We start from the raw sequence: 25,768 nt of genomic DNA, 5'->3' as shown, positions 1-25,768 counted from the left end.
GGCTTCTGGTGCCAAACCACCTCACAATCCCCACTCTCTTTCTCGCCGCATAACATTAAGCAAGTCACCTCTGTGTCTCAGTCTTCCCATCCGTGAAGGAAATTCAATAACAATACCTACCTCACAGGCGGATGGTGATTAAGTCAATGCTTAGCAAACTCTCAGTATAATGTGTACTAAGTGCTCAATAAATATTAGTCACAAACAACAATTTAAAAAATGATTTCAGGGTCCTTTGGGGGGGGGAGGGGAGAAATGCTTTACCTGCAAGTAAGCGAGAAACTGGGAGGTGAATGCTAACTTTTTCTTGGGAAACACAGTATCTGATAGTTTCCACTGAATGTCCACAAATGCTTAACGTGATTGGCTGTTCACCATCAGTGAAACCACCATGACACTGCATCAATACAGCAAGGCATTTCTTGTAAGCTTCAATTAACACTTTTTCCTAAAAAAGAGGGTTTTCTGTAAGTTATTCAAAAGGCTGGGTTTCTACAATATTGAATAAGCACCTCAAATTCGACGAAAAGTACGTAAGTACCTCAAATATCAATATAGGCAACACCAAATTCAATCTTCCCTCCCCCAACTCTCCCTCTTCCAGTGCCCTGTCTCAGTGAATGACATCTCCATACAGCTGTGGAAATCTAGAAGTTATTCCAATACTCTCCTTTCCCTCATTTCCCACTGTCCAATCTATTCCCAAACCGGCAATTTCACCTTCTAAATTTCTCTCAAACCTGGCCACTGATCACCTCCAGTAACTCAAAGGAAAGCCAACCATCTATTAAATCTATTTTTGCCCTCCTCCATCTATTCTCCACACAGAATAACTTTAAAAAACATGTAAACTGGGTTATGTCACTTTTTCTGCTTGGTAGCTGCTAGTGGCCTCTCAATTTGTTAGAATAAACCCCAAATTTCTTTCCAAGGCCCTGCAAAGTCAGGCACCTGTCCACTTTTCTACCTTCAACCTCTGTGCTCCAACCTGAGCCTTCTCACAGCTTCTGGACCAACCATACTCTTTCTTATCACAGAGCATGATGCAGCTGTCTCTCAGCCAGGAATATGTTTTACTCTTTGACCAGTTAACTCTGACACATAGTTCAGATCTCACAGAAGTCTTCTCTTACCTCTCAATTACACAGGCTCTCATCTAGGCTTTATAGCCAAAGGAAAGCAAAATAATTTTAAGACAGGACAAATGTAACAATTGTAAAGCTTTACTTTTGGATAAATTTCTAAACTCTTTTTATATGCTCAAAATCTAGATGGGATTATGGAAAAAATGAAGATAGTAACATAAGAGAAGAGAGAGAGTGGATTATTTCTTCCTCTATTTTCCAATTTTTTCCTGAGGATTCAGAATTTTAACTTTTATGGAATTTATAGGTAAGAGAGGAAAATAGGCTGTTTTATGAGTTAAGTATCACTACTACCCTCTCCAGATCTCCTCAGAATTTACTGAGGAATTTGTTTATTTCCCCCCCTCCATTTATCGCCTTACCCCCTACCCCTAGAGGAAACTCACGTCTAAAGCACACCAGTCTTGCATCATTGAAATGACATGTGTTAATTTCATTTGTAGTGTGAAGGCTGCCTCCCACTCTGGTTCCATTTCAATATGCTGTCCTACTTGACGTGTAATTGGGTCCATCCCCTTAAAGGAAGCAAAAAGATTTAAAATGGATTAAAATTATATTTGTTCTCTTACATGGGCACTTAAGAAATAATATAGAAGAAATATATATTGATTACAAAAACATACAAAGAAGTTTTAACAAGAATAAGTAGTGTAAGTCCAACTCCAAATTACATATTTATATAACAGTCTCTAAAATATAAATTAAAAATCAAAAATCAGTATAAAACAAATTATTTGAGGCAATTTTTTTAATGTTTTAAACAATAAAATGTATATTTCACTGCAACAATCCTTCAAATTATTTTTAACCCTACCATCTACAGACCAAACTATTAGAAGAAATTGGATAGGCTTTTAAAATGTTACTGAATTTATAAATATATTTTACAATATACTGCAACAAAATTTTTATACTTATTCTGAATCTGCAACTAAAATTTCTCAGACACTAAAAGAAAGCAAAACATGGGGTGCCTGAGTGGCTCAGTTGGTTAAGTGTCCAACTTCGGCTCAGTTTTGAGCCCTGCATCGGGCTCTGCACTGACAGCTCAGAGCCTGGAGCCTGCTTTGGATTCTGTGTCTCCCTCTCTCTCTGCCCCTCCCCTGCTTGAGCTCTGTCTCTCTCTCTCTCTCTCTTTCTCTCTCTCAAAAATAAATAAACATTAAAAAAAAAGAAAGAAAAAAAAGCAAAACGAAAACAAAAGAAAAACAGAAAGTAAAATATTATTTCATACGAATATACATTTTTGAAAGAATCTTAATTAAGAACATAATTTTTTAGGGGTTCCCGGGGGGCTCAGCCAGTTAAGTGTCCAACTTTGGCACAGGTCATGATCTCGCGCTTCATGAGTTAAAGCTCTGTGTCGGGCTCTGTGCTGACAGATCAAACCTGGAGCTTGCTTCAGATTCTGTGTGTCTCTCTCTCTGCCCCTCCCCAACTTGTGCTCTGTCTCTCAAAATAAATAAAAACATTAAAAAATTAAAAAAAAAGAATATCATTTTTTAGAACCTAGCCTAACTACTCTTGGTGTGTCAGAACTGATTAAATAACAGAAAATAGAGGATACTAAAGTATTTAAAATGACCAAAGTGGGGGCGCCTGGGTGGCTCAAGTCGGTTGAGTGCCTGACTTCAGCTCAGGTCATGATCTCACGCTCCATGAGTTCGAGCCCCACATCGGGCTCTGTGCTGACAGCTCAGAGCCTGGAGCCTGCTTCGGATTCTGTGTCTCCCTCTCTCTCTGCCCCTCCCCTGCTCATACTCTGTCTCTGTCTCAAAAATAAATAAAAACATTTAAAAAATAAATAAAATGACCAAAGTAGATATTGTTTCTACAGATATAAGAAAAAACACAGAAGTATTATAATAAACTAAACATCATGAACCACCACCCAACACAGAAACTAGAATGTCTTCCAAAAATGATCAGTCGATTTTGCTATTTCTTGCTTACAAAAGCTGGATAGCTATTAAAAGAATCATAATGGTGCAGCTCAGATATTTTGGGATATCATCTACCTTCTTACAGTTAAAACTGGTTAAATACACCAGTTGGCTTCTGTTTCTAGATTCTGTTCTGTATATGGGGGTGTTTCCAAAGAAGCGAATTAAACATAGGGGAATAAGATCTATACTGTATTATACAAATATCACATCAAGGAGAGAAAAAGAAATATGGAAACATTAAAACTAAAAAATCAAACATTATAGTTTCTTAAATAATTAACTTGACAATGCTTCCATGTAAGCCTAATATTAAAAAGATTGTAATTGTAAAATTGTAAAATATTGTAATTGTAAAATTACAATCCCCAAAGAGAATGTTAATGGTAACCAAAAGAATAACCAAAAAAAAACAAACAAACAAACAAACAAACAAAAAAAACAAAAAAACCAACACAGCAGATGCCAGAACTTCTGCTGGGATCTCATTCATTCTACACCTCGCTAAGAGTTTCTAATTAAAGAGGAGCTTCTTGGTCCAAATTGTAGTCACCCAAATTATTCTTTTAGAAATGTGTCCCAAATGAAAAGAATATAAAAAGATGTTCAGGTCAATGAACCAAAAAAAAAAAGAAAGAAAGAAAAGTGTTTCCTTTTATTTTTGAAAAATTTTTTTAGAGATTATTTATTTTGAGAGAGAGAGGCAGAGAGAGAATCCTAAGCAGGCTTCATACTATCAGTGAGGAGCCTGATGTGGGGCTTGAACTCACGAACCATGAGATCATGACCTGAGCCAAAGTCAGACGCTTGATCAACTGAGACACCCAGGTGCCCCCAGTGTTTCCCTTTAAAATGTGTCAGTTTATACATACCTGCATACATTTGAGTAATTCCAAAAAGGCATCAAATCCTTCTAGGAACTTCTGCCTCAGATCATCTGACCATTCAGTTGGTTTGCTAATTAACACATACCTGAACAAGATAAAAATAGCAATGAATATATGGGTAAACACTGACATTTTATAAATTGCAAGTGGTTGGATAATTCAACAAAAGCTTACTTGAGATCTAAAATAAGGCTCTGAACTCTCCTAAACTTGAAGGCTTGTAAAGCAGTATATCGTTCAAACTGAAATCTGCCCTGGGCATCTCGATGTCTCAAATGGTCCATAAAAGTCTTAATGATAATGGTCATTAGGTTTTCCTCTGTGATGAGCATCCGAGCCTAGGACGAAGTATATCAGAGTACATGGTAAGCAAAACCCATTTACTTGAAATAAAAAAAAAAGTCATCAATATTGGTTAGCTCTTTGAAGTTTAAACCTTTTTCAGTGCAAACATATAATATCATAAATGCATTACTGTGTATTTCTAAATAACAATTACTTACTCCAATTGCCATGTGTATGAAGCAACAATTATATCACGGAGAAAGATGCCAGAATGTTAGGAGACATATCCATGGCTCATTATTCAAAGACAACTCGGGGTGAGGGGGTCTGAACCAGGCTGCAAATTTTCCTTAACTGAGACATTTAGATACCTATAATGGTATGGTATAATTATTCTAGGATCCAGAGGTTCATATCACAGATTCTGTAGAACTCAGTATGAAACTATATTTCTTCTTAATCTCCTTTTTAAAATTTATTTTTGTTCTTGTTTCTGTGTATAGATATACATATCTATGTATTTTTGAATAAGCAAATACATTTAAATGACACACACACACACACACACACACACACACACACACACACACACAGATAAAAGTCTCCTAGCTCCCAAGGTCCCCCTTGCAAAGGCAGTCTCTGTTAGTTTTCCTGCATATTCTTCTAGAGATGGTGCGTGTGTATATACTACATACATATATGCATATACACACACATATATACATTTATACTATATGGGTTAGATGTTATTAAGTAGATAGAAGTATGCACATATTTAATTACATCTATCTCTCCCCCTCAAAAGATAACATATTATAAACACTGTTCCGCACTTGTTTTTTCACTTCATATATTTTAGAGATTGTCCCATATCAGTTCATATAAATTCCCTCATTCTTTTTTTTTTGTCTAATTTTTTAATGTTTATTTCTGAGAGAGACAGAGAGACAGCAAGCAGGGGAGGGGCATAAGGAGAGGGAGACACAGAATCTGAAGCAGGCTCCAGGCTCTGAGCTGTCAGCACAGAGCCAACGTGGGGCTGAAACTCACGGACTGTGAGATCATGACCTGAGACGAAGCTGGAGGCTTAACTGACCTGAGCCACCCAGGCGATCCCCCCTCATTCCTTATATCTATCATTAGGTATTCTTTTCTATCATACTTTATTTAGCCAGGCAGGCCCTTACCAGTGAGACATGAGACATTAGGGCTTTTTCTGGTCCTATGCTATTTATTACAAAAGATGTTGCAACAAATATCAACTGTGTACCACTGCAAGGATGTATGAATAGTATAATTTCTTAGAAGTGGATTACTGGGTTAAAGTGTATGTACATTATAAATTTTGACTGATACCAACAAATTGTTTCCACAAAGAAGCTCACCAATTTATATGTCCATCTACAGTGTGTACATTTCCTCTCATGCCTTCAATAACACAACTTCAAACATTAAAAAAAAATTTTTATTTTCTTAAAAAAATATTTTTGAGAGACACAGAGTGTGAGTGGGGGAGGGGCAGAGAGAGAGGGAGACACAGATCCAAAGCAGGCTCCAGGCTCTGAGCTGTCAGCAGAGAGCCCGATGTGGGGCTCGAACTCATGGAGTATGAGATCATGACCTGAGCTGAAGTCGGACACTTAACCAACTGAGCCACCCAGGTGCCCCAGTAAGTAGTTTTAAATAAAAATAAAGGCAGACAGAGAGAGAGAATCCCAAGCAGGCTTCGCGATGTCCATGTAGAGCTGGATGAGGGGCTCGAACTCCTGAACTGTGAGATCATGACCTAAGCTGAGATCGAGTCGGATGCTTCACCGACTGAGCCACCCAGGTGCCCCCAGAAGATCTAGTATTATTGGAATGCCTCATTATTACTCTTCCACAATGGATCATACTTTTCTAGACTAACTAGGTTCAAGTTATTATTGGTGCTGGGGGACTATATAACTAGGTCTCTCATTAAGCATTTAACAATGTAGAAAGTTGCACCAAAAAGTAGGACAAAAAAGTACAGAAGACAGAAGTCTAAGAATATAGTAAAGTTGTGTTCTTAATGTAAAGGTTAAGTTCTGAGGTCATCAGATAAAGAGAAAATCTATAAAGTTAAATATTCCTTTGAAAAACTCAAAAGTCATCATCACGTTGCCAAGAGTTAGGGTCTAAGAACCTCAAAAGTCAACAGGATTAACTTCTGTTCAGTTTCCTACACAGTAAAGACAAAAGTCCAGCTTGAAAAAGAGAAGGTACTGATAGGTTAAGATAAAAGGATATTCTTTGTTGGTTTTTTGTTTGCTCTATTAGGGGATTTGGGAACACTTAAATTTCACTGACTTACAAAAACTCTGTAGAGCTTGCTGGTAAGACTTATAACCAAAAATTGATGGAAGTTTGGTAGAGACAATTTAATATTCATGGAGTGTGTATCTCACCAACAAAGGCATTTATTTAGCATTTTCAGTTTCAGATGAATGTTAAAAAGAGTTTATCCAGCGCATAATTTTGGATTGGATTCTAACTGTCGTGGGTGCCAAATTAAAAAAAATCAATTAAGGCAGCTAGCCCATTAGTACTGTCCCATTAAAATAGGGGAGTTATGGGGCACCTGGGTGGCTCAGTTGGTTAAGTGTCCGACTTTGGCTCAGGTCATGATCTTGTGGTTCATGAGTTTGAACCCCGTGTTGGCTCTGTGCTGACAGCTCGGAGCCTGGAGCCTGCTTTGGATTCTGTGTCTCCCTCTCTCTCTCTCTCTCTGTGCCTCCCCTGCTTGTGCTGTCTCTCACTGTCTCTCAAAAATAAATAAACGTTAAAAGAAAAATTTTAAAAATGAAACAAAATGGGAGTTATTCAGGCATTTCTATTTCTAAAAAGAAAACTTAAGAAAGCATATTTTCCAAGGTTCCAACAGAAAAGAAGGACAAAAAAGTTGGTGCTTGGCTTTATCACCTCATGCCTAGATTGTTGCTAACCTTTCAAGGTAATCGTTAACATTAAATATCTAACATTATTATTCAGTTCCAGTACTTCTTACCACTCACCCTAAAACACTGCTTGATTTTTATATGCCTACAATTCACTTTGCTTTCAAATATATTACTGCTACTTACCTTAACTACAGTTTTATTCATTTTATGTAATTTATATTCAATTTTGTGTTGTAAGGCTCATTACATATCTAACAGCATATTCAAAATGGGCCAACATTCCCCCTAAGACTCTGAAAAACTTTACTGAATAATAATGGCCCGTGCACACACTTTTAATTAAACTAAATATGATAGAGCATACAGGGGTAATGCTGACTATAAATCAGGGTACATTTGATCAAAACAAGTTAGAACAAGTAAGACAGTCTTGTCACTTGAATTAGTACTGGCTCTTGACCAAACTATTTAAAAATGAAGACTGAATTTTCAGTTAACCCAAAAGACCAATAAATGGGATTCTATCACTCATATGAAACGTTTCACTAATATCTAGGGCAAGTGGTTTTTAAGCAGGGATATGCATATGAATTACTAATGGTGCTTTTTCAAGAAACTATTACATGCATTCTTCCAGTCATGATGGGATAAGCTTGAGGCGGACCAACACTTCCACCAAGAACAACCAGAAAAGATCAACTAGAAAAAAAGAGTCTGAAATCATTAGAGACCCCCTAAGGCCACAAGGGTTCAAGGGGATAAAACCTTCGAGAAGGGGAGCGGCACAGGGAGGTGAGCCAACATCCTGCAGCTGCTTTTCCCTCAGCATCTCCCTCTTCTGGGAGTGTGGCAAAATGGGACTGAAGATCCCAGGAAAGAGTCTGCCAGAGCTGCTAATAATGGGGAGAAGACCCTGAGATTTTAGCTGTCCCATGGTGTGAGGAGCCCAGGATTCTAGCAAGAACACAAGGGTGGGAATGGAGTCCAACTTTCTTCCAGTTTTCCCCTTAAGACATTTGCAAAATTCTGAAGCTGTGCAGGACAGAAGTCTAAGAGCAGCAAGTCTAGAAGGGCAAAGGAGTGATGTGGCAGCCTCAGCAAGCTGAGGAAACAAAACTTGAGTTCAGGAGCCTAGAGAGGGGAGGAACTCTAGTGAGCACTCCAGGCTCCAAAGTGGGAGCCCTCTCAGGGCAACGTTACGGGATGAGGATGGACCAGAAGACAGAGTCTTGCCAAAACAACCTGGAGTCACGGCAATCCCGCAGTGGACTGATCGGCCTCACTCTATCTCTGCCTCACAGTAAGGGGACTATTCTTGGGAGGAAGATATTACACAGAGTCTTAAGATTTTCTAATGAAAACCATCCTGTCGGAAGGCAATGAGAAAGAGAATGGGGCAGAAACCATATGTGAATGACTACAAAATTTCCCAAACTGAGAAAGACACCGGCCTAGAGATACAGTATCTACAAACTCCAATATCTATAAATATAAAGAAAACCAAACCTACATAAATCATAGCAAGACTGCTGAAACCTAAGACAAAATGCCAATAAAAAGTTATTAAGCATTCCAAATGACTAAAAAAACCAAAAGGGGTAAAATACTACAAAAAAATTAAATCGGAATAGAATATAAATGATCTAGATAATGACATTATAAGACCATGACACAGCTAAGATTTACATGTTCAGAAAATTGAGGAAAAAATGGAGGATTTTACCAGAAAACTGGAATCTTAAAAAAAAAAAAAAAAAAGAGTGGATTTTTGCTTCAGGAATCAGGCAAGAGAGAGTAGATGTACTTTTCTCTAGTCCTCCCACTAAGTACACCATGTCCAAAATTCTGGACATCATATGCAAAAGACCACCACAAGATTCAGAATGGTGGCCAGAAGAAGGCAGACTGGCTAGGGACCTCAGAGACCCCAAGAAAAGACACAGCAGAGAGATCTAAGAAGCTGGCAACCTGAAAATGCCGATGGGCACAGGCTTTTTTTAAAAAGCCCCAATAAAAGCCTGTTCTGTCAGCCACAGGAAAGAAGTAACTCAGCAGGACAGAAAACTTTCCAATAACAACCCCTCCACTCTACCCAACCACTACGGAAAAAACTGTAGCTCTATCCCCATCTACACCAGCAAAGGCTGAATGGTGAAGTCCAGACTTCCACTCTTCAGGGGCTGAAATACGGTACCTGCTTGCAATATCAGGGGTGCACATCCTAACTTCAAGGGCAGTGCTACTGAAAGCTACTCCATGGACCAGTGGCCTGCCAACTGCTTGCTGCCAGTTGTGACAAGAAGGCAAATCAACTACTTGTAACAGTTTAATTTAGCTGACATTTGTTTCTCACAGCAGGAGTTTTGCTGAGAGCAACAGTGCGTTGGTTCACATTCTGGTCCAAACCTTTTATCCTGTCATTACTGACACTTTGAGTAAAACTGCTGTTGAGTCACCCTTAAGAGAATACTAAGTGAATGTACAACTAACAAGTTAATAGGGGGGAAAAGAAATAACAATTATTTAATCTAAAAGAAGGTAAGAGAGAAGGGGAAAACACAAAACAGGTGGGTTCAAACAGGAGAAAAAAAAAAACACAAGATGGCAAATACAAAGCCAAATACACCAGTAATTACATTAAATGGGCAGTAACCTGCTTACATCATTAGGAGTGATGTAATTTGTTGGATAAACAACAAATCTGACATACATGCTTTTAAAAAATGATACAAGTTTAATTTAAGGCCACATAAAACTTAAAAATGTAATAATGGAGAAGACATACAATACAAACACTAACCAAAAAAAAAAGGAGTTGTTGCTATAATATTAGATAAATTACTCCACGGAAACAAAATTTGAAAGTATTGGAGCGCCTGGGTGGCTCAGTTGGTTAAGCGTCCGACTTCACCTCAGGTCATGATCTCATGGTTTGTGAGTTCAAGCCCCATGTCGGGCTCTGTGCTGAGACCTCAGAGCCTGGAGCCTGCTTCAGATTCTGTGTCTCCCTCTCTCTCTCTCTCTCTGCCCCTCCACTGCTCGCTCTCTCTCTCTCTCTCTCTCAAAAATAAATAAACATTAAAAAAAACCAAAACAAAAAACAAAAAAAGAAAGACAAATCCAACAATCACTGTGGGAGACTTATAGCCCATCTTATAGATGCTTCAATAGTTGACGGAACAAACAGACAGAAAATTAGTATGTATATAAAAGATTTACAAAAAGAAAAAAACAAAACAAAAAAAGATTTACACAATGAAAATGAACACACTTGACCTAAGTGACATATAGAAACACTGCACCCAATGATAAAGGAGAATATACATTATTTTCAAGTCCACATTGGACATTTACCAAAAATGAAAAAATTCTGGGCCACAAAGCTACACTCAACAGAGGACTGAAATCAGAGCATGTTCTCTGATCACAGTGAAATTAAGCTAGAATTCATAACAAAATAATTAGAAAATGCCCAAGTGTTTTAAAATTTAGCAATATATTTCTAAGACATTTAATCACAAAGAAAAAATGGGTCAAGAAAGAGATCACTAAGGAACTCAGTTAAGTTTTTGAACTGTATAATAAAAATAGGACATAACAAAACTATGAAATACAGCTTACATTGTGCTTAGATAGAAACTTAAGCCTTATATCAGCAAGGAAAGGCTGAAAGTCAATGACTTAAACATCTATCTCAAGAAATTACAGAAAGAATGGCAGTCTACCATGTGGTGAATAAAAGCAGGAATCTTTCTCATTCCTAATCTCAGGGGGAAAGCTTTTAATACCATTAAGTACAATGTTTGCTTTAGGTTTCTGTTTTTTGTTTTGTTCTTAGGTACTCTATTAAAAGTTTTCTCTCATTCCTACTTTGCTATGAGGTATTTTTGTTTTAAATTATGAATGAATGTTGAATTTTTATGAATTCCGGGAAAGCATTTGATACAATTTTTTTCTTTTCATGTTAATAATGCCAGCTGATTTCCCCCCCAAATGCTATACTGCTCTTGCATTAAAGAAAAAGACCAAATGGGGTTGTGATGTATTATCCTTTTTCTATAATGCTTGATTTGATTTATGCAACATCATATGTGAGAGAGATTAGACGCTAATTTCCTTCTTTTTTAATTTTTTTTTAATTTTTGAGAGAGAGAGAGAGAGAGAGAGAGCGAGCAGGGGAGGGGCAGAGAGAGAGGGAGACACAGAATCTGAAGCAGGCTCCAGGATCGAGCCCAAGTGGGGCTCAAACTCATGAACCGGAACCGTGAGATCATGACCTGAGCTGAAGTCAGATGCTCAACCGACTGAGCCAGTCAGGTGCCCCAGTACTTTTCTTTTCTTTTCTTGTAATGAATGCCCTGTTGAGTTTTGGTATCAAGATTACAGAAAACTCAATTAAACTGGCCAGTATATTCTCCTTCTCTGTTTTCCGGAAAAATTTATGTAAGACCAGTGTTATTTCTTTCTCAAACGTTTGGAAGAATTCTCCAGTGTAGCCATTTGGGCCCGGAGACTTCTTTGTGAGAAAATTTTTATTATAACTAAAGATTCTGTTTCTTGTTTCTCTTTTAATAACCTGTGGATTTTCTTAGGAATCTGTTCATTTCATCCAAATTTCCAAATATATTAATTTAAGTTGGTCCCAATATTGCCTTCTTTTCTCCTTAATATCTGTAAAAATCTGTTTTTTTTTTTTAATCGGTGATTTTTTTGTAGTCCTTTTTAAAATTAAATTTTTTGGGGCGCCTGGGTGGCTCAGTCGGTTAAGCGTCCGACTTCAGCTCAGGTCACGATCTCGCGGTCCGTGAGTTCAAGCCCCACGTCGGGCTCTGGGCTGATGGCTCAGAGCCTGGATCCTGCTTCCGATTCTGTGTCTCCCTCTCTCTCTGCCCCTCCCCCGTTCATGCTCTGTCTCTCTCTGTCCCAAAAATAAATAAACGTAAAAAAAAAAAAAAAATTAAATTAAATTTTTCTATTTTTCCTATTAGACTTTCTAGAAATCTATTCCTTTTCTTTGGTCTTTTTTTTTTTTTTTTAACGTTTATTTTTGAGATAGAGAGAGAGCATGAACGGGGGAGGGTTAGAGAGAGGGAGACACAGAATCCGAAGCAGGCTCCAGACTCTGAGCTGTCAGCACAGAGCCCAACGTGGAGCTCGAACTCATGGACCGTGAGATCATGACCTGAGCTGAAGTCGGACACTCAAGCAACTGGGCCACTCAGGCGCCCTTCTTTGGTCTTTTCAAAGAACCAACCTTTCTGGTTGTATTGATTTTTCTCATGTATATTTGCTTTGTTTTATTAATTTCTGCTCTTTATTATTTGCCTTCTTCTACTTTCTTCAGGCAAAAGACCTAAGCTCTTGCAATGGCCTTACCCACTGCATCTTCACCCCTATCCCTAAACTCAGTGAGGTCACTGACCATTCATTTATCTAGCAACTCTGGCCTGTTTGGGGTTCCTTCTTCCAAAATGCCAAGTGCACATTCATCTCAGACGAATTCATCTTCCACCAGTTAGTCACACGACTCATCTCCCACTTCCTTCAGTTTCCTGTTCAAAAACCACTTCTCTGAGCGGCCTTCTGATATGTATAAAATATGAGCACACCCCCCCCCCCCCCCACTGTCACTCTCGATCCCCTTAACCTGCTTTTCTACTTCATAGCACTTACCAACGCTTGATTTATAAACAGTATGCAAATGTTTGTGTATCTGTTTCTTCTCAGCCTATAAATTCCGTGGTAACAGGGACTTTTGTCTGCTTTGTTTACTGCAATGCTTACCTCCAGGGCCCAAAACAGTACCTACTCAATAAAGGTGCTAAATAAATGAGCTCTGAGTAAATGAACACATACACTATTTTTTTCTAGCGTTTCTAAGTAAAGGAATCACACAAGAAGTAAAAATTAAAAGTTGAAATATTAGAAGGAACAAAAATTACTTGTAGATTATTAGAAATCCCAAAGAATCAGCACAAAATGTTAGAAGAAATGTTAATAAGAGGGCCAAATACAAGATGAATCTACAAATATCAGTACTTTTTCTACATACAAGCCATAGCCAAATTAAAAATGTGTATGACCTAACAAGAGAACTATAAAGCTTGTACGAAGAGCATAAAATAAAACCTCACACATGAGGACAAATTATGTTCCTGGATGGAGATATTTAATATTGCAAAGATATCAGCTCTTCGCAAAGAATCTATAAATACAATACCTTTCCAATCAAAATCCTAATGTGTCTTTCTTTTTCGGGGCGGGGAGGGGGGAGGGAAGAATTGACAAACTGATTTTAGTTCATCTTTAATACTAAAGGATTTAGTTCTAGAAGATATCAAAATAGAATATTAAGCTAAAATTATTAAAACTGGGTTCTGACATGGAAATAGACGAAAAGATCAACGGAGGAAAACATCTGGATACACATGGGATTATCTCAGGGGCTTCTCAAACATCCCTGACTAAAATGAAAGCATCACTCTTTCTCTTCATAAACCCTACTCATTCTCCAACCCCCCCTGTGCAAGTGGCACAACACTTATTGGGCTGCAAGTTACAAACCTGGGAATCATCTTTACACTTTCCCTTGAATCTAACAACCAATCACCAACTGACCCCTCAAACCCAAGTTTGGCCAGTCCTATAGATTTTACTACCTAAATCTCTCTCACCACTCATATCTGCTGCCACGATCCCAGCTCAAGTTGCCACCAACTCTAGTCTGGATCATTGCATCAGGTTCTAATGAGGTTCCCCACACTCGCTTTTGCCCCCCTGTCAATTTGTTCTCCAAATTACAAACAGCATGATCTTTTAAAAAATCACACACGTGATGATGTAAATGTTACCACTTAAAACTCTTCACTGCCTTCCCATAGTCTTCAAATAAAAACCAAAATCTTTAATTTGGCCTATAATATCTCATTAGTGGATAAACAGACTTCAGATAGCTTCAACTGTACTAAATGAACATAAAGGTAATTTGGGGGGAAAAAATGCTCATTAAAGACAAATAAACAAAAAAACCTGGAAAAGGTACCTGGTTAGAACCACACAGTACTCTTAATTCTGTACGATCTGGCACCCACCACCTTCATTTCTGGTCACATTTTTTTCCATGTTCAAGAATCTTCAACTGTGCTGGCTTTCCTTCTGTTTCCTGTATAGGAACTTTCCTACCTCACCAGACTTTCTCAAGTGCTGGTCCCTTTAAATGAACTTTCCTTCATGACTCCACATAAAGGTGCCTTACCTATAGAATCTGTCTCTGAACTTTGGGAAAAGGTCAGATCTATTATTCTCTCTCAAAACAACCAAATTATGTTTTAAAATTTTATTTATTTTTTAATGTTTATTTTATTTTTTGAGAGAGAGCGAGTGGGGGAGGGGCAAGGAAAGAGGGGGACAGGATCCAAAACGGGTTCTGCACTGACAGCAGTGAGCCTGACACAGGGCTTGAACTCGTGAACTGTGAGCTCATGATCTGAGCCACACAGGCACCCCAAAACAACCAAATTCTTGAGTTTTCATTATAATTTTAATTAATGAATTCTGTGAGTCTTTCCCATTATTTTAAGTTCCATGAGGCCAAGGACAGCATCAGTTTTTGTTCACTATGGTGTTCCCAAAGCCTAGAACTTTGCCTGATAAATCATGGATGCTCAATACATTTTTGTTAAGTAAATGAAATATGAATTTTAATTTCTGTATAGCACTAAAACATAGTGATGCCTTCCTGAGCAACTAGTGAAACTTAGTACAAGACCACCCACAGTCATTGTAATTCAGTTGCCTTAGCTATCCTTTCCCTTATGGGGATGGGGGAGGGAGCGTCTCAAAATGTGAGTTTGTATACAATATGCTGTTTCTAAGGGATGCATGTGTTAAACCACTCAGTTTAATTTTTAACTCATCAGTTCAAAACCTCAGGGAAGTAGTATGAGAAAGTAGAGAGATTGAGCTTAAATGATTTCTTCTCTTTAGATTACATACTGAAGGATATGTTCTAGAATGGGTGAAGGTGCCTAACGTCCTATCATCCACTAATAAAATATTATTCTATTCAGGAATATACAGACCTTCATTCTCTATTATTTTAAGGCTTTACTTCTGTCAATGGAAAACAAGAAAGTTCTTCTTAATCTTTTCGTACTTACAAGTGAAGGAACCGTGAATATCTGAACCGAGAGGTCTGCGATTGAAAACTCTCTGTCGTGGTCATCTGTCACATAATCACTCTGCAAACGCTCATAGTTCTATTAAGAAGGCAAAAAAAGGCAAGGAGTGCCAGCTATCAGTTACAAAGAAAAGGCAAGCACTACTCACCAGAGTAGGTGCAGTGAAGAACTGGACAGACAGAGCAGTCACGGACACTGCTCGCTCGTGATCATCCTCCATAAAATCTCTCTGCAACTGCTGGTAATTCTAAACAACAAGGGGGAGATTCACCTCTAATCCACATTGACCAAATGTTTAAGGATTATAATGAAAAGTCAGTGCTGGAGGAATCAATTAAGATAACACTGCTATGAGAATGATAACTGAAATGACTTCTACCAATTAAATTTTGTATAAATACCGGTTCACTATACAATCTTCTCACACACAATGGAAATTTATGAGCTCAAATAGGAGCAATAGCTTCTAAAATGCTGGGATGTTATTGCATACTGGCAGGGCTAAACCACAGCAGCGTTACATGGTCTCTGATGAAACCAGACTTTTCTTTCTTATGGATATATATCAGAATCACCTGATGGCTCTTTCAAAGGACACATGCTTAGACACCATTCTTGGTGAATCTGCTTTTCAGCAAGTTTAAGAATGATACACAAATATATATATATATATATATATATATATATATATATAAAATTTTTTTTTTTTTTTTGAAAGAGCTCCCCAAATGATCCTCATATGCTTCCTTAAGAATTCCTAATTCAGGTGAAAACAAAAAAACAAGCACATACTATGGAAAGGGAGAACATACTTCAACAATATCAACAACCAAGAGTTGACGATTCTTCTTTTTTTTTAAGTTTTATTTATTTTAAGTAATCTCCACACCCAACATAGGGCTCCAGCACATGACCCTGAGATAAATAGTCACATGCTCTTCTGATTGAGCCAGCCAGGAACTCCAAGAATTCATGATTCTTAAAATCACATCCATATATCCATGCCATTTCAGCTAAGATGATCTTTTCCTTATACAAATCTCAATGAGAATAATACCATAATTCGCCACGGCATAAGTTTAAATTCTTCATTTATCATTTTAGATCATACACATTTCACAGTTGGATATTTGTATTATCGCGGCAGGTGATGAACAAGAAAAGTCTTACAGCTAGAATTTTACTCTATTGATAAAAGATAAAAAGATCACTTACAAAGTTTCTTAGGATTTAAAATCAACAAGCAACATATTATTATTAGTTGCTAATATTACAAAGCCTGGATATAATCACAGGTTATATTTACTCCATATATAACCTGACTATTTTGTTAAATTTCAAAAGTGAGAAACTACTTACCTTTGCAAATCGAACAGCAAACAGTTTCTTATATTTCAAATCCATAAGTAGACTGCTCATGAACAACTGATGATACACACTCCTAGCACCTTTTACGAAAAGAGCAGATGTAAAATAAGGATATATCAAACAAACCAAAAATTACATTTCCAAAGTATTTATGTGAACAATTGTTTTTTAAGTCTCAAGGGCAAAACTGTACATGTTATTCAGTATAAAATATTTGCAATCTACTTTTTTTTTTTTTAATGTTTATTTATTAATTGGGGGGGACAGAGCAGAGAGAGACAGAGAGAGAGAGAATCCCAAGCAGGCTCTGTGCTATCAGTACAGCGCCCGGCACAGGGCTTTATCTCATGAACCATGAGATCATGACCTGAGCTGAAATCCAGAGTTAGATGCTCAACTGACTGAGCCACCCAGGCACCCTGCAATCTGCTTCTCAAAAAATTGGTTTTTCTAAAAATGGTTTTCTTTTTTTTTTTTTTTCCAACGTTTTTAATTTATTTTTGGGACAGAGAGAGACATAGCATGAACGGGGGAGGGGCAGAGAGAGAGGGAGACACAGAATCGGAAACAGGCTCCAGGCTCTGAGCCATCAGCCCAGAGCCCGACGCGGGGCTCGAACTCACGGACCGCGAGATCGTGACCTGGCTGAAGTCGGACGCTTAACCGACTGCGCCACCCAGGCGCCCCTAAAAATGGTTTTCTAACAAAATATAAAGGTTATTTAATTTAGGTCTTGGACTCCAAAATCTGTTTTTGTTTCTTCCAGAGAACAAGACTACATGTACTTATTCTAAAAACTGTAAGTATATTTATTAAATACCTTCCCAAGTAAAAAAAAAAAGTTTCCCAATTACCTATTTAAGGTTCCCCTATACCTTGAAAGTAGTTAAAAGATTACCTTTCCACAATTTGGAATCATTAAGCATCAATCTATCCACCAGAGAAGAGTTTTCACCATCTGGCCCTTCTTGTAAACCGACTTGACATAAAATTCGGCGAAGCCCATCTAAAACAGGAAGAAAAGTAGTCATGAAATAGTAACTTTAAGTATTAAAATAAAATGACATTTTAATAGAAATGTTCTAACGAATCTATAGAATTTTACATGTTTACTAAAGGTCAAATTTATTCAGAAAAGGTAAATATATTAACTATTTTATTAACATTTTCACAAAAAGGAGGAAAATTCTAAATCCTGCATTATATACCAATTCTTATTCGAGAATACCAAAATATAAGTCTATCAGAAAGTCAACGATCTCTTATGTTGTAAACAATTTAAATACTATTCTTTAAGGACCTATGCTAATTAAACCAGATTATAGCAAAACTGTTACATCCCATGATAACTGAAGGTAGGTGTAATACAGAATTGTGCTACCATTAAAAAAAAAAAATGCATAGCCTCTGTACTATATCTGAGTCCATTTATTAGTGTTCTGCAAAATGCTTCCATTCATTAAACAAATGTTCCCTGTGTACCTATGTGTACCTACTATGAAGAGGTCCTGGAAGACAAATTGCTACATCTTCTAAATGCTGAACTTAAAAAAAAAAAAAAGTTCTTCAAATATGAACATAAGCATTAACATATAGCCAAAACTTCAATAACCTTTTTGTTTCATACTTTATAATTAAAATTACTGTTTTTAGTCTTCTAGAAGCATGCAAAATAATCAGGTAAAAATGGAGTAATTTTAAAATTTAGTTCCAAAAGTCACTGAATAGAAATTTGTTACAAGGCTAAAAAGAAACACTTACATAAATATTAAATAAAAGACAAAGTCTTTAAATTATTTCAAGTAAATATCTCAAAAAACTTCTTGGCAGAAAATTGCTTCCATGAAAATTGCTTCCATGATACTACTATTCATTACTACTGTAGCACAGAATTTGGCACACAGGTATCCAATAGAAAACACCAAAACTCAAATATACGAGGATAACAAAAATAACTGGAGAGACATTTATTTAAAAGGCAAGCAAACATGGTCTCCTAAATTTCCACACCTCAATACTTTCAACTGTCAGTTCACAATGTGGCAATGTTCTTTTAAGATAAATATTTTAGAAATTCTCTTTATAATAAACCTCAGAATGTCATTTATCCAAACCACCTCTCTTGCCTGAAAAACAGTATGACAAACAGCTTAGATGTATTCCTGTTTTTCTCTTTTGTGTTATATTTTATACGCCAAACTTGTACTTTTGGCATTAGACATGAGAGTTCTTTGTTCTGTTACCACCACGTTAGAAAGATGATTTAATTTGTGGACTGTGGAAAGACAAAGACAGTAAATACAAATCAGTAACTTCAAATTTGCAAGTGTTCAGAGCTGCAAATTATTAGTAACCAAAATCTGGAGGAGTCAAAACAAAAATTTCAACATTAGTGTTGTATCCTCTAAACTGGTAATCATTTAGGTTTTATTTACACTTGTATTCTCCAGCTTGCTCAGTGGAACAGAGTTCCACAGAATGTTGTTTAAAAAAAAAGTTCTTGTATCAAGTCTGTGAGATTTAGATTTCATTAGCGGACTAATGCCATTTACCACTGTTTAATCCAATATTTCCTGCATTTATTTGAGGACAGAATCCTTTGTATGCATATAAAAAATCCTGTGGATCAAAATATGGGAAATGTGGGTTTTTCTGTGCATAAAGATATTCTGAGATGGTATTTTAAAATGTGAAATTAAAGCAAGAAATTATTTCACTTGATTTTTTTTCCCAAAATAGTTTTTTTGAACCTACCTGAATATCCAATAATACTTCCCAGCCAAGACAAAAGTTTCAAACCAAAATTCTGATGTGCCACAATAGACGAATGCATAACTTGAACTTTGAGTGGCTTTGTCTGTCTACTGGTATTTCTCTTAAAAAGAAATGGTAGAATGAAAAAACAAACTTAAAAAGTCTGTCTTATAGAAAAAAGCTAATATTTTTATTTAATGTAACTACACTCTCATCATTATAGGAGAATTTTTCATGTATGTGTGTCTAAGAAAAATACCACTTGGCTTGCCTTACTCAGATCCTAATTTTCTAGAAAGAATCTTAGGATTCTTACAACAAAGAAAGAAGTTACAGCGTATGAGTAACCTGAATCTTTGGTCCTATATTTGAAAATCTGCCCCACCAATTAGAATTTATTTGAAAGCTTACATTTGTTTTAGGTCTTTAATTTCTTAAATGCAATTACACGTTTATTTAAATAATTTGCTTTACTGCACAGAAGTGATGTTATTGATACTTCAAAAAAAAAAATACTACAATTTCCAACGTAACTGTTTCTCAGTGTACAGTTCAGAAGTGTTAAGTACATTCACACTGAAGAGTAACCAATCCCCAGAACTCTCTTCATCTTGCAAAACCCAAACTCTATACCTACCAAACTCTAGAGGTATCATATAAACAGAATCATGCAATATTTATCTTTTTGTGACTGGCTTATTTCTCTAAGCATAACGTCCTCAAGGTTCATCCAGGTTGTATGTAGCATGTGTCAGAATCTTCTTCCTTTTTAAGGCTGAATGATATTCTATTGTATGTATATAGATTTTATTTTATCCATTCACCCATCAATAGACACTTGCGTTGCTTCTATCATTTGTCTATTATGAATGATAATGCTGTTATGAACATAGCTGTGCAAATGTCTCTGAGGCTCTGCTTTCCATTCTTTTGTGTATATATCAGAAGTAAAACTGCTGGATCATATGGTAATTCTATTTTTTTTTAAAGGAACCACCATACAGTTTTCCATAGTGGCTGTACCATTTTACATTCCCACCGGCAGTGTGCACAAGGGTTGCAATTCGTCCATATCCCTACCAACACTTGCGATGTTGTGCTATTGTTTTTGTTTATAACGGCAATCCTAACGGGTTTCAGGTGGTATCTCATCATGGTTTTTATTTGCATTTCCCTAACGATTAGTAATGTTGAGCATGTTTCCATATGTTTATTGGTAATTTATATACTTTCTTTGAAGAAATGTCTATTTAAGTCTAACACAATTTTTAATTTTTATTCCCCCTTCTCATTTTTTTGTTTGGAGCATCCTTCTACCCCAACTTCATTCCATCCCCATAACCCACATTAAGACAGTACATCTGGAGAAACGGGAACCCTCTTGCACTGTTGGTGGGAATGCAAACTGGTGCAGCCACTCTGGAAAACAGTGTGGAGGTTCCTTAAAAAATTAAAAATAGATCTACCCTATGACCAAACAATAGCACTGCTAGGAATTTACCCAAGGGATACAGGAGTGCTGATGCATAGGGGCACTTGTACCCCAATGTTTATAGCAGCACTCTCAACAATAGCCAAATTATGGGAAGTGTCTAAATGTCCATCAACTGATGAATGGGTAAAGAAATTGTGGTTTATATACACAATGGAATACTACTTGGCAATGAGAAAGAATGAAATCTGGCCTTTTGTAGCAACGTGGATGGAACTGGAGAGTGTTATGCTAAGTGAAATAAGTCATACAGAGAAAGACAGATACCATATGTTTTCACTCTTATGTGGATCCTGAGAAACTTAACAGAAGACCATGGGGGAGGGGAAGTAAAAAAAAAAAAAAAGTTAGAGAGGGAGGGAGTCAAACCATAAGAGACTCTTAAAAACTGAGAACAATCTGAGGGTTAATGGGGGGTGGGAGGGAGGCGAGGGTGGGTGACGGGTATTGAGGAGGGCACCTGTTGTGATAAGCACTGGGTATTGTATGGAAACCAATTTGACAATACATTTCATATTAAAAAAAAAAGACAGTACATCTTTGCATATTTTCTCTATCTCTATATATTATGTATGTATACATTTATAAAGATTTTTATTTGATTTATAAAAATGGGATACTATATATACTCTTGTGCATCTTTGCATTAACTGATTTTTTTTTTGTTAATGACTCATGATATTCTGTGGTGTGGATTTATTCAAACATCCTCTAGAGAAGGGCATTCATATTCCCTTTGTTTCAGTCTTCTGTTGACTCCAAAAAAAGCAGTACTGAACATCTTTGTACACACACTTCTAGTGCTTACATTTCTATGGGATAAATTCCTAGGAAAGGTAACTTTCATAGATGCTACTAGATTATTTTCTTAAAATGCTGTAGCAATTTAGTTTTACACAAGTATTCCTATTCTCTGCATCTCTGTCAGTAAGATATTTTAGAACTCTAATTTCTCCATCCTGATGAGTATGAAATCTCCTTGTCATTTTACTGATTACTAACAAATGAGTCTCTTCATATACACTGACCGCCTAGATTTTCTCTCCTGTGACTGCCTGTTCATATCCTATGTCCAATTTTCTATTTTGTTCCTACTCGATAATCTATGAGTGCTCTGTTTATCCTAAACATTAAATGAAAAAAATTGGTAAAGGGTACGAATAGGAAATCCAAAGAAAACATAAATAAACATGAAGTAAGGTACTCAATAATTAAGGCAATGCAAACTTAATTGATGAGATGCCATTCATACACATTAAATTGGCAAAAGTTAAAAAATCTGACAACATACAGTTTTGACAAAGCTGTGGAGAAATGGGAACTCTCTATACACTGTTGGTGGGAATGTATATTAGTACCACTGTTTTGGAGACTAACTTGGCAAAATCTAATAAAGATGAAAATGCTGATATCCTAACAACTCAGAAATTCCATTTCTTGGTATATACCCTATATATACCTTTTCAAGGTATATATCCCCTACAGAAACCTTTGCATCTATGCAAGAAGGAGACAAAACAATGTCCATAAAAGGACTGTTAATGATGGGGGCAGGGGGGAATTATCCTAACTGTCCATCAGCAGGAGAACGGAAAAAGTATGGTAAAGTTATCAATGGAACACTTCACAGGTACATGCATCAACACACATAAATGTAGAACCAACACTGAAATGAAAAGTTGCAGTATAATACATCCAGTATGAAGCTTGTTATATAATGTTTAAAGGCCTCCAAATCAATACATACAATGTTGACAGATTTAATAAATTGAAGTATAGAGGCACACACAAGAATGAACAAATGAATTAATGAAAGTACTTATCCCTAGGGTAGGAGAAAAGGGAGCAAGATTAAAGGAATAATACTGGGTACTCTGTATTATTTTATTTACATAAAGTATGAGGAAATGTTGTATAATGTGGGCATACAGGTGTTTACTGTGTCATTTCTGTTTTTATCTGTATATTTAAAATATTTCACAATACACAAAATTATTTTCTAAAAGGACATTTACATAAAATGCATTTACATGAAATAGTTTAAAATAATTCTTACTTTTTAAAAATAAATATAAACATGGGAAATAGTTTTCTTTTAGAGAAATAATACACTAAGTGCTATTATATATGCAGCATACCTTGCTATAAGTTACCAAGAAACAACTTCCCTTGAATTCTAATCTTGGTGCTAAAGGCCAGTTTAAGTCCTAAAAAGTAACGTGACACCCTATCAAAAACAAAACAACAATGAAACACTTTCTAAGATGTCTCTGATAGAGAAATAGGAAGACAGAAAATATATCTCATGTAAACATTCATTTTCTATATTAATCTTACACAGCTTAAAAAAACTAGATAAAGCAATAATGCAATGTTCGAGAAAATATTAAATATGACTTTTGGTTGATGCTGGCTTTACCTTCATGAAAGCAGAAAAATGCATTCGTAAATGACAAAATACAGAACTAGTTTTAAATAAAAAAAATAATACTGTGGGCATGTTTCTAAATTACTTACCACAATTACTGATTTTGCTTGTTCACAATGCTGGAAATCTCCATATCGAACAGACCTACGTCCCTGGTAAATGAAAAAAATTTAAATTAACATGTAAAAATATTATATTCAGTATTAAAACTGTTCAACCAGTAAACAAATAAACATATTTATGCATATAACTCTTATATGCATATATAAGTATATAACTCATATAACAGTTCTGGCCAATTTTAATATTTATAACATTCATTCTATTCAATGATGAAAAGTAAATTAAAATATTTTCCTTCAAAACCATCCTAACATTTTCAAGCCATTAATAAGTATAGTTCCTTAAACAATACGACATTTATTCTTCTAGGCTGCTATACTTTCTATTTTCATAACTGACTATTTCTAATCACTGGGTAGAATGAGGACAACTGTATCTACATTTCCTCCTAAACTTTCTATGGAATAACAGATTACAGTAATACCCAGTATGTATTTGGGCCAATATTAAAATGAAATAAAAAAAATAGACTAGACATATATACCTCTAACTCAATATTCCCAGAATAATTTATCTGTAATGAAAGTTCAATTTATTATCTGACATCAATATAATGAAATTACTTACATCTCGATCTACTGTAGTTGCAAAGCCAATGGCTTCTTTTTGTGTACAGTTAACAGCTTTCTGAAGGGTATAAATAACTTGTTCATAGGTATGCACCTCATCATTAAACAGCATGCAATAGTAGGTATCACTCTTCTCTCTGTGACATAAAACATTAATTATATATTATCTAATTGCATATTCTCTAGCTCCAGGCTGATTTAGTAAGAGCATACTTTGCTCTAGGGAGTGTGCTAGGTACTGGGCACATATCTATGGCAAAGTCATCCGCGGTCCCCATGCTCTATGACATTACCATCTGATGGGGAAGATATATATTAGACATGTAATTCTAACTGAACTAGCTTTTATCAAGAAGAACAGAATGCTGCAGTTGGACAAAACAGGTCTGGGACTTCAGAGAAGAACTGCCACAGAAGTCATCTGACGCCTAAAGTCAGAATTGGCTATCAGTGGTTCTCAACTAGAGGCAATTCTCTGTCCCCCACAGAGGACTATTTGGCAATGTCTGGAGACATTTTTTGTTGTCATGACCGGGGCAGGAATGTCACTGGCATCTAGTGTATAAGGGCCAGGGATGCTGCTAAATATTCTACAATCCACTGGGCACCTGATGGGCTCAGTTGGAAGAGCATGTGACTCTCGATCTCAGGGTTGTGAGTTCGAGCCCCATGCTGGGGGTAGAGATTACTAAAAAAATAAATTAATAAAACAAAAAAATTCTACAATGCACTGGACAGCCCTTATAACAAAGAACTAATCTAGTCCTAAATGCCAACAGTTGAGAAACCTGGGCTAGAAGAGGGTGAATGTAAAGGTCCTGAGGTGGCAAAGGGAAGTATTAGGAACTGGAACACAGGGAGGGAGAAGATTAGGTTGGAGAGAGGCAGAAATCTTGAAGACCTTACAATGGAAATTGATATTGCCATTCTAAGGGCATTGAAGGATTTAAAATAGGAGATATAGTCAGATTTGCCTTAAAGTTCACTGTGCTACAGTGTGAATGAATCTTAAGGGACAAGAGTAGATATGGCAGTTCAGTTAGGGAGGCCATGTTGCTGAATGATTAATTAATCTGGACTAGGATAGTAGTAATAGAGAGGAACAGAAGTAGAATGTTTTTTTTTTTTTAACATTTATTTATTTTTGAGACAGAGAGAGACAGAGCATGAACAGGGGAGGGTCAGAGAGAGAGGGAGACACAGAATCTGAAGCAGGCTCCAGGCTCTGAGCTGTCAGCACAGAGCCCCACACGGGGCTCGAACTCACGGACTGTGAGATCATGACCTTAGCCGAAGTCGGACGCTTAACCGACTAAGCCACCCAGGCAGGCCAGAAGTAGAATGGTTTGATGGAGGGAGAACCAGCTGGACTTGAAATCTAAATGGGTATAGGTGATTCAGGTTTCTGGGTAGTTTACTAACATGGGAAAACATTATAAAAGAAGCAAGTTAGATTCTTTTCCCTTATATATTGGTAGCCTTGAACCTACAATGGAACAAAAAGGTAAAAACAAAACTCTTCTGAGGTGCCTGGGTGGCTCAGTCGGTTAAGTGTCTGACTTCGGCTCAGGTCATGATCTCACAGGTCATTGAGTTTGAGCCTTGCATCAGGCTCTGTGCTGACAGCTCAGAGCCTGGAGCCTGCTTCAGATTTTGTGTCTCCCTCTCTTTCT

General features: G+C 36.7%; 1 protein-coding gene across 14 annotated transcripts in view; it reads right to left on the bottom strand.

The window, feature by feature from the left end:
• The window catches only part of UBR2 (ubiquitin protein ligase E3 component n-recognin 2), a 125,619-nt gene that overhangs the window by 50,109 nt on the left and 49,742 nt on the right, over positions 1-25,768 (bottom strand). For 11 of the 14 annotated variants that reach the window (XM_058733975.1, XM_058733976.1, XM_058733978.1 and 8 more), the window contains 10 exons: positions 24,094-24,232; positions 23,493-23,555; positions 19,484-19,604; positions 17,628-17,735; positions 16,721-16,809; positions 15,341-15,439; positions 4,150-4,313; positions 3,961-4,060; positions 1,532-1,660; positions 265-448 (listed from right to left, as the gene is read on the bottom strand). In XM_058733975.1, the coding sequence (XP_058589958.1) occupies positions 265-448; positions 1,532-1,660; positions 3,961-4,060; positions 4,150-4,313; positions 15,341-15,439; positions 16,721-16,809; positions 17,628-17,735; positions 19,484-19,604; positions 23,493-23,555; positions 24,094-24,232 (1,196 nt within the window). Of the gene's footprint in view, positions 1-264; positions 449-1,531; positions 1,661-3,960; positions 4,061-4,149; positions 4,314-4,485; positions 4,632-15,340; positions 15,440-15,509; positions 15,609-16,720; positions 16,810-17,627; positions 17,736-19,483; positions 19,605-23,492; positions 23,556-24,093; positions 24,233-25,768 lie in introns of those variants that run through there. The other 3 variants (XM_058733967.1, XM_058733969.1, XM_058733980.1) reach the window with 2 other exon arrangements.

The sequence above is a fragment of the Neofelis nebulosa genome, chromosome 6 (genome assembly GCF_028018385.1).
Source record: "Neofelis nebulosa isolate mNeoNeb1 chromosome 6, mNeoNeb1.pri, whole genome shotgun sequence".
NCBI classification, from domain to species: domain Eukaryota; kingdom Metazoa; phylum Chordata; class Mammalia; order Carnivora; family Felidae; genus Neofelis; species Neofelis nebulosa.
The sequence above is the reverse complement of the archived record's forward strand: the minus strand, read 5'-3'. Positions and strand labels throughout refer to the sequence as shown.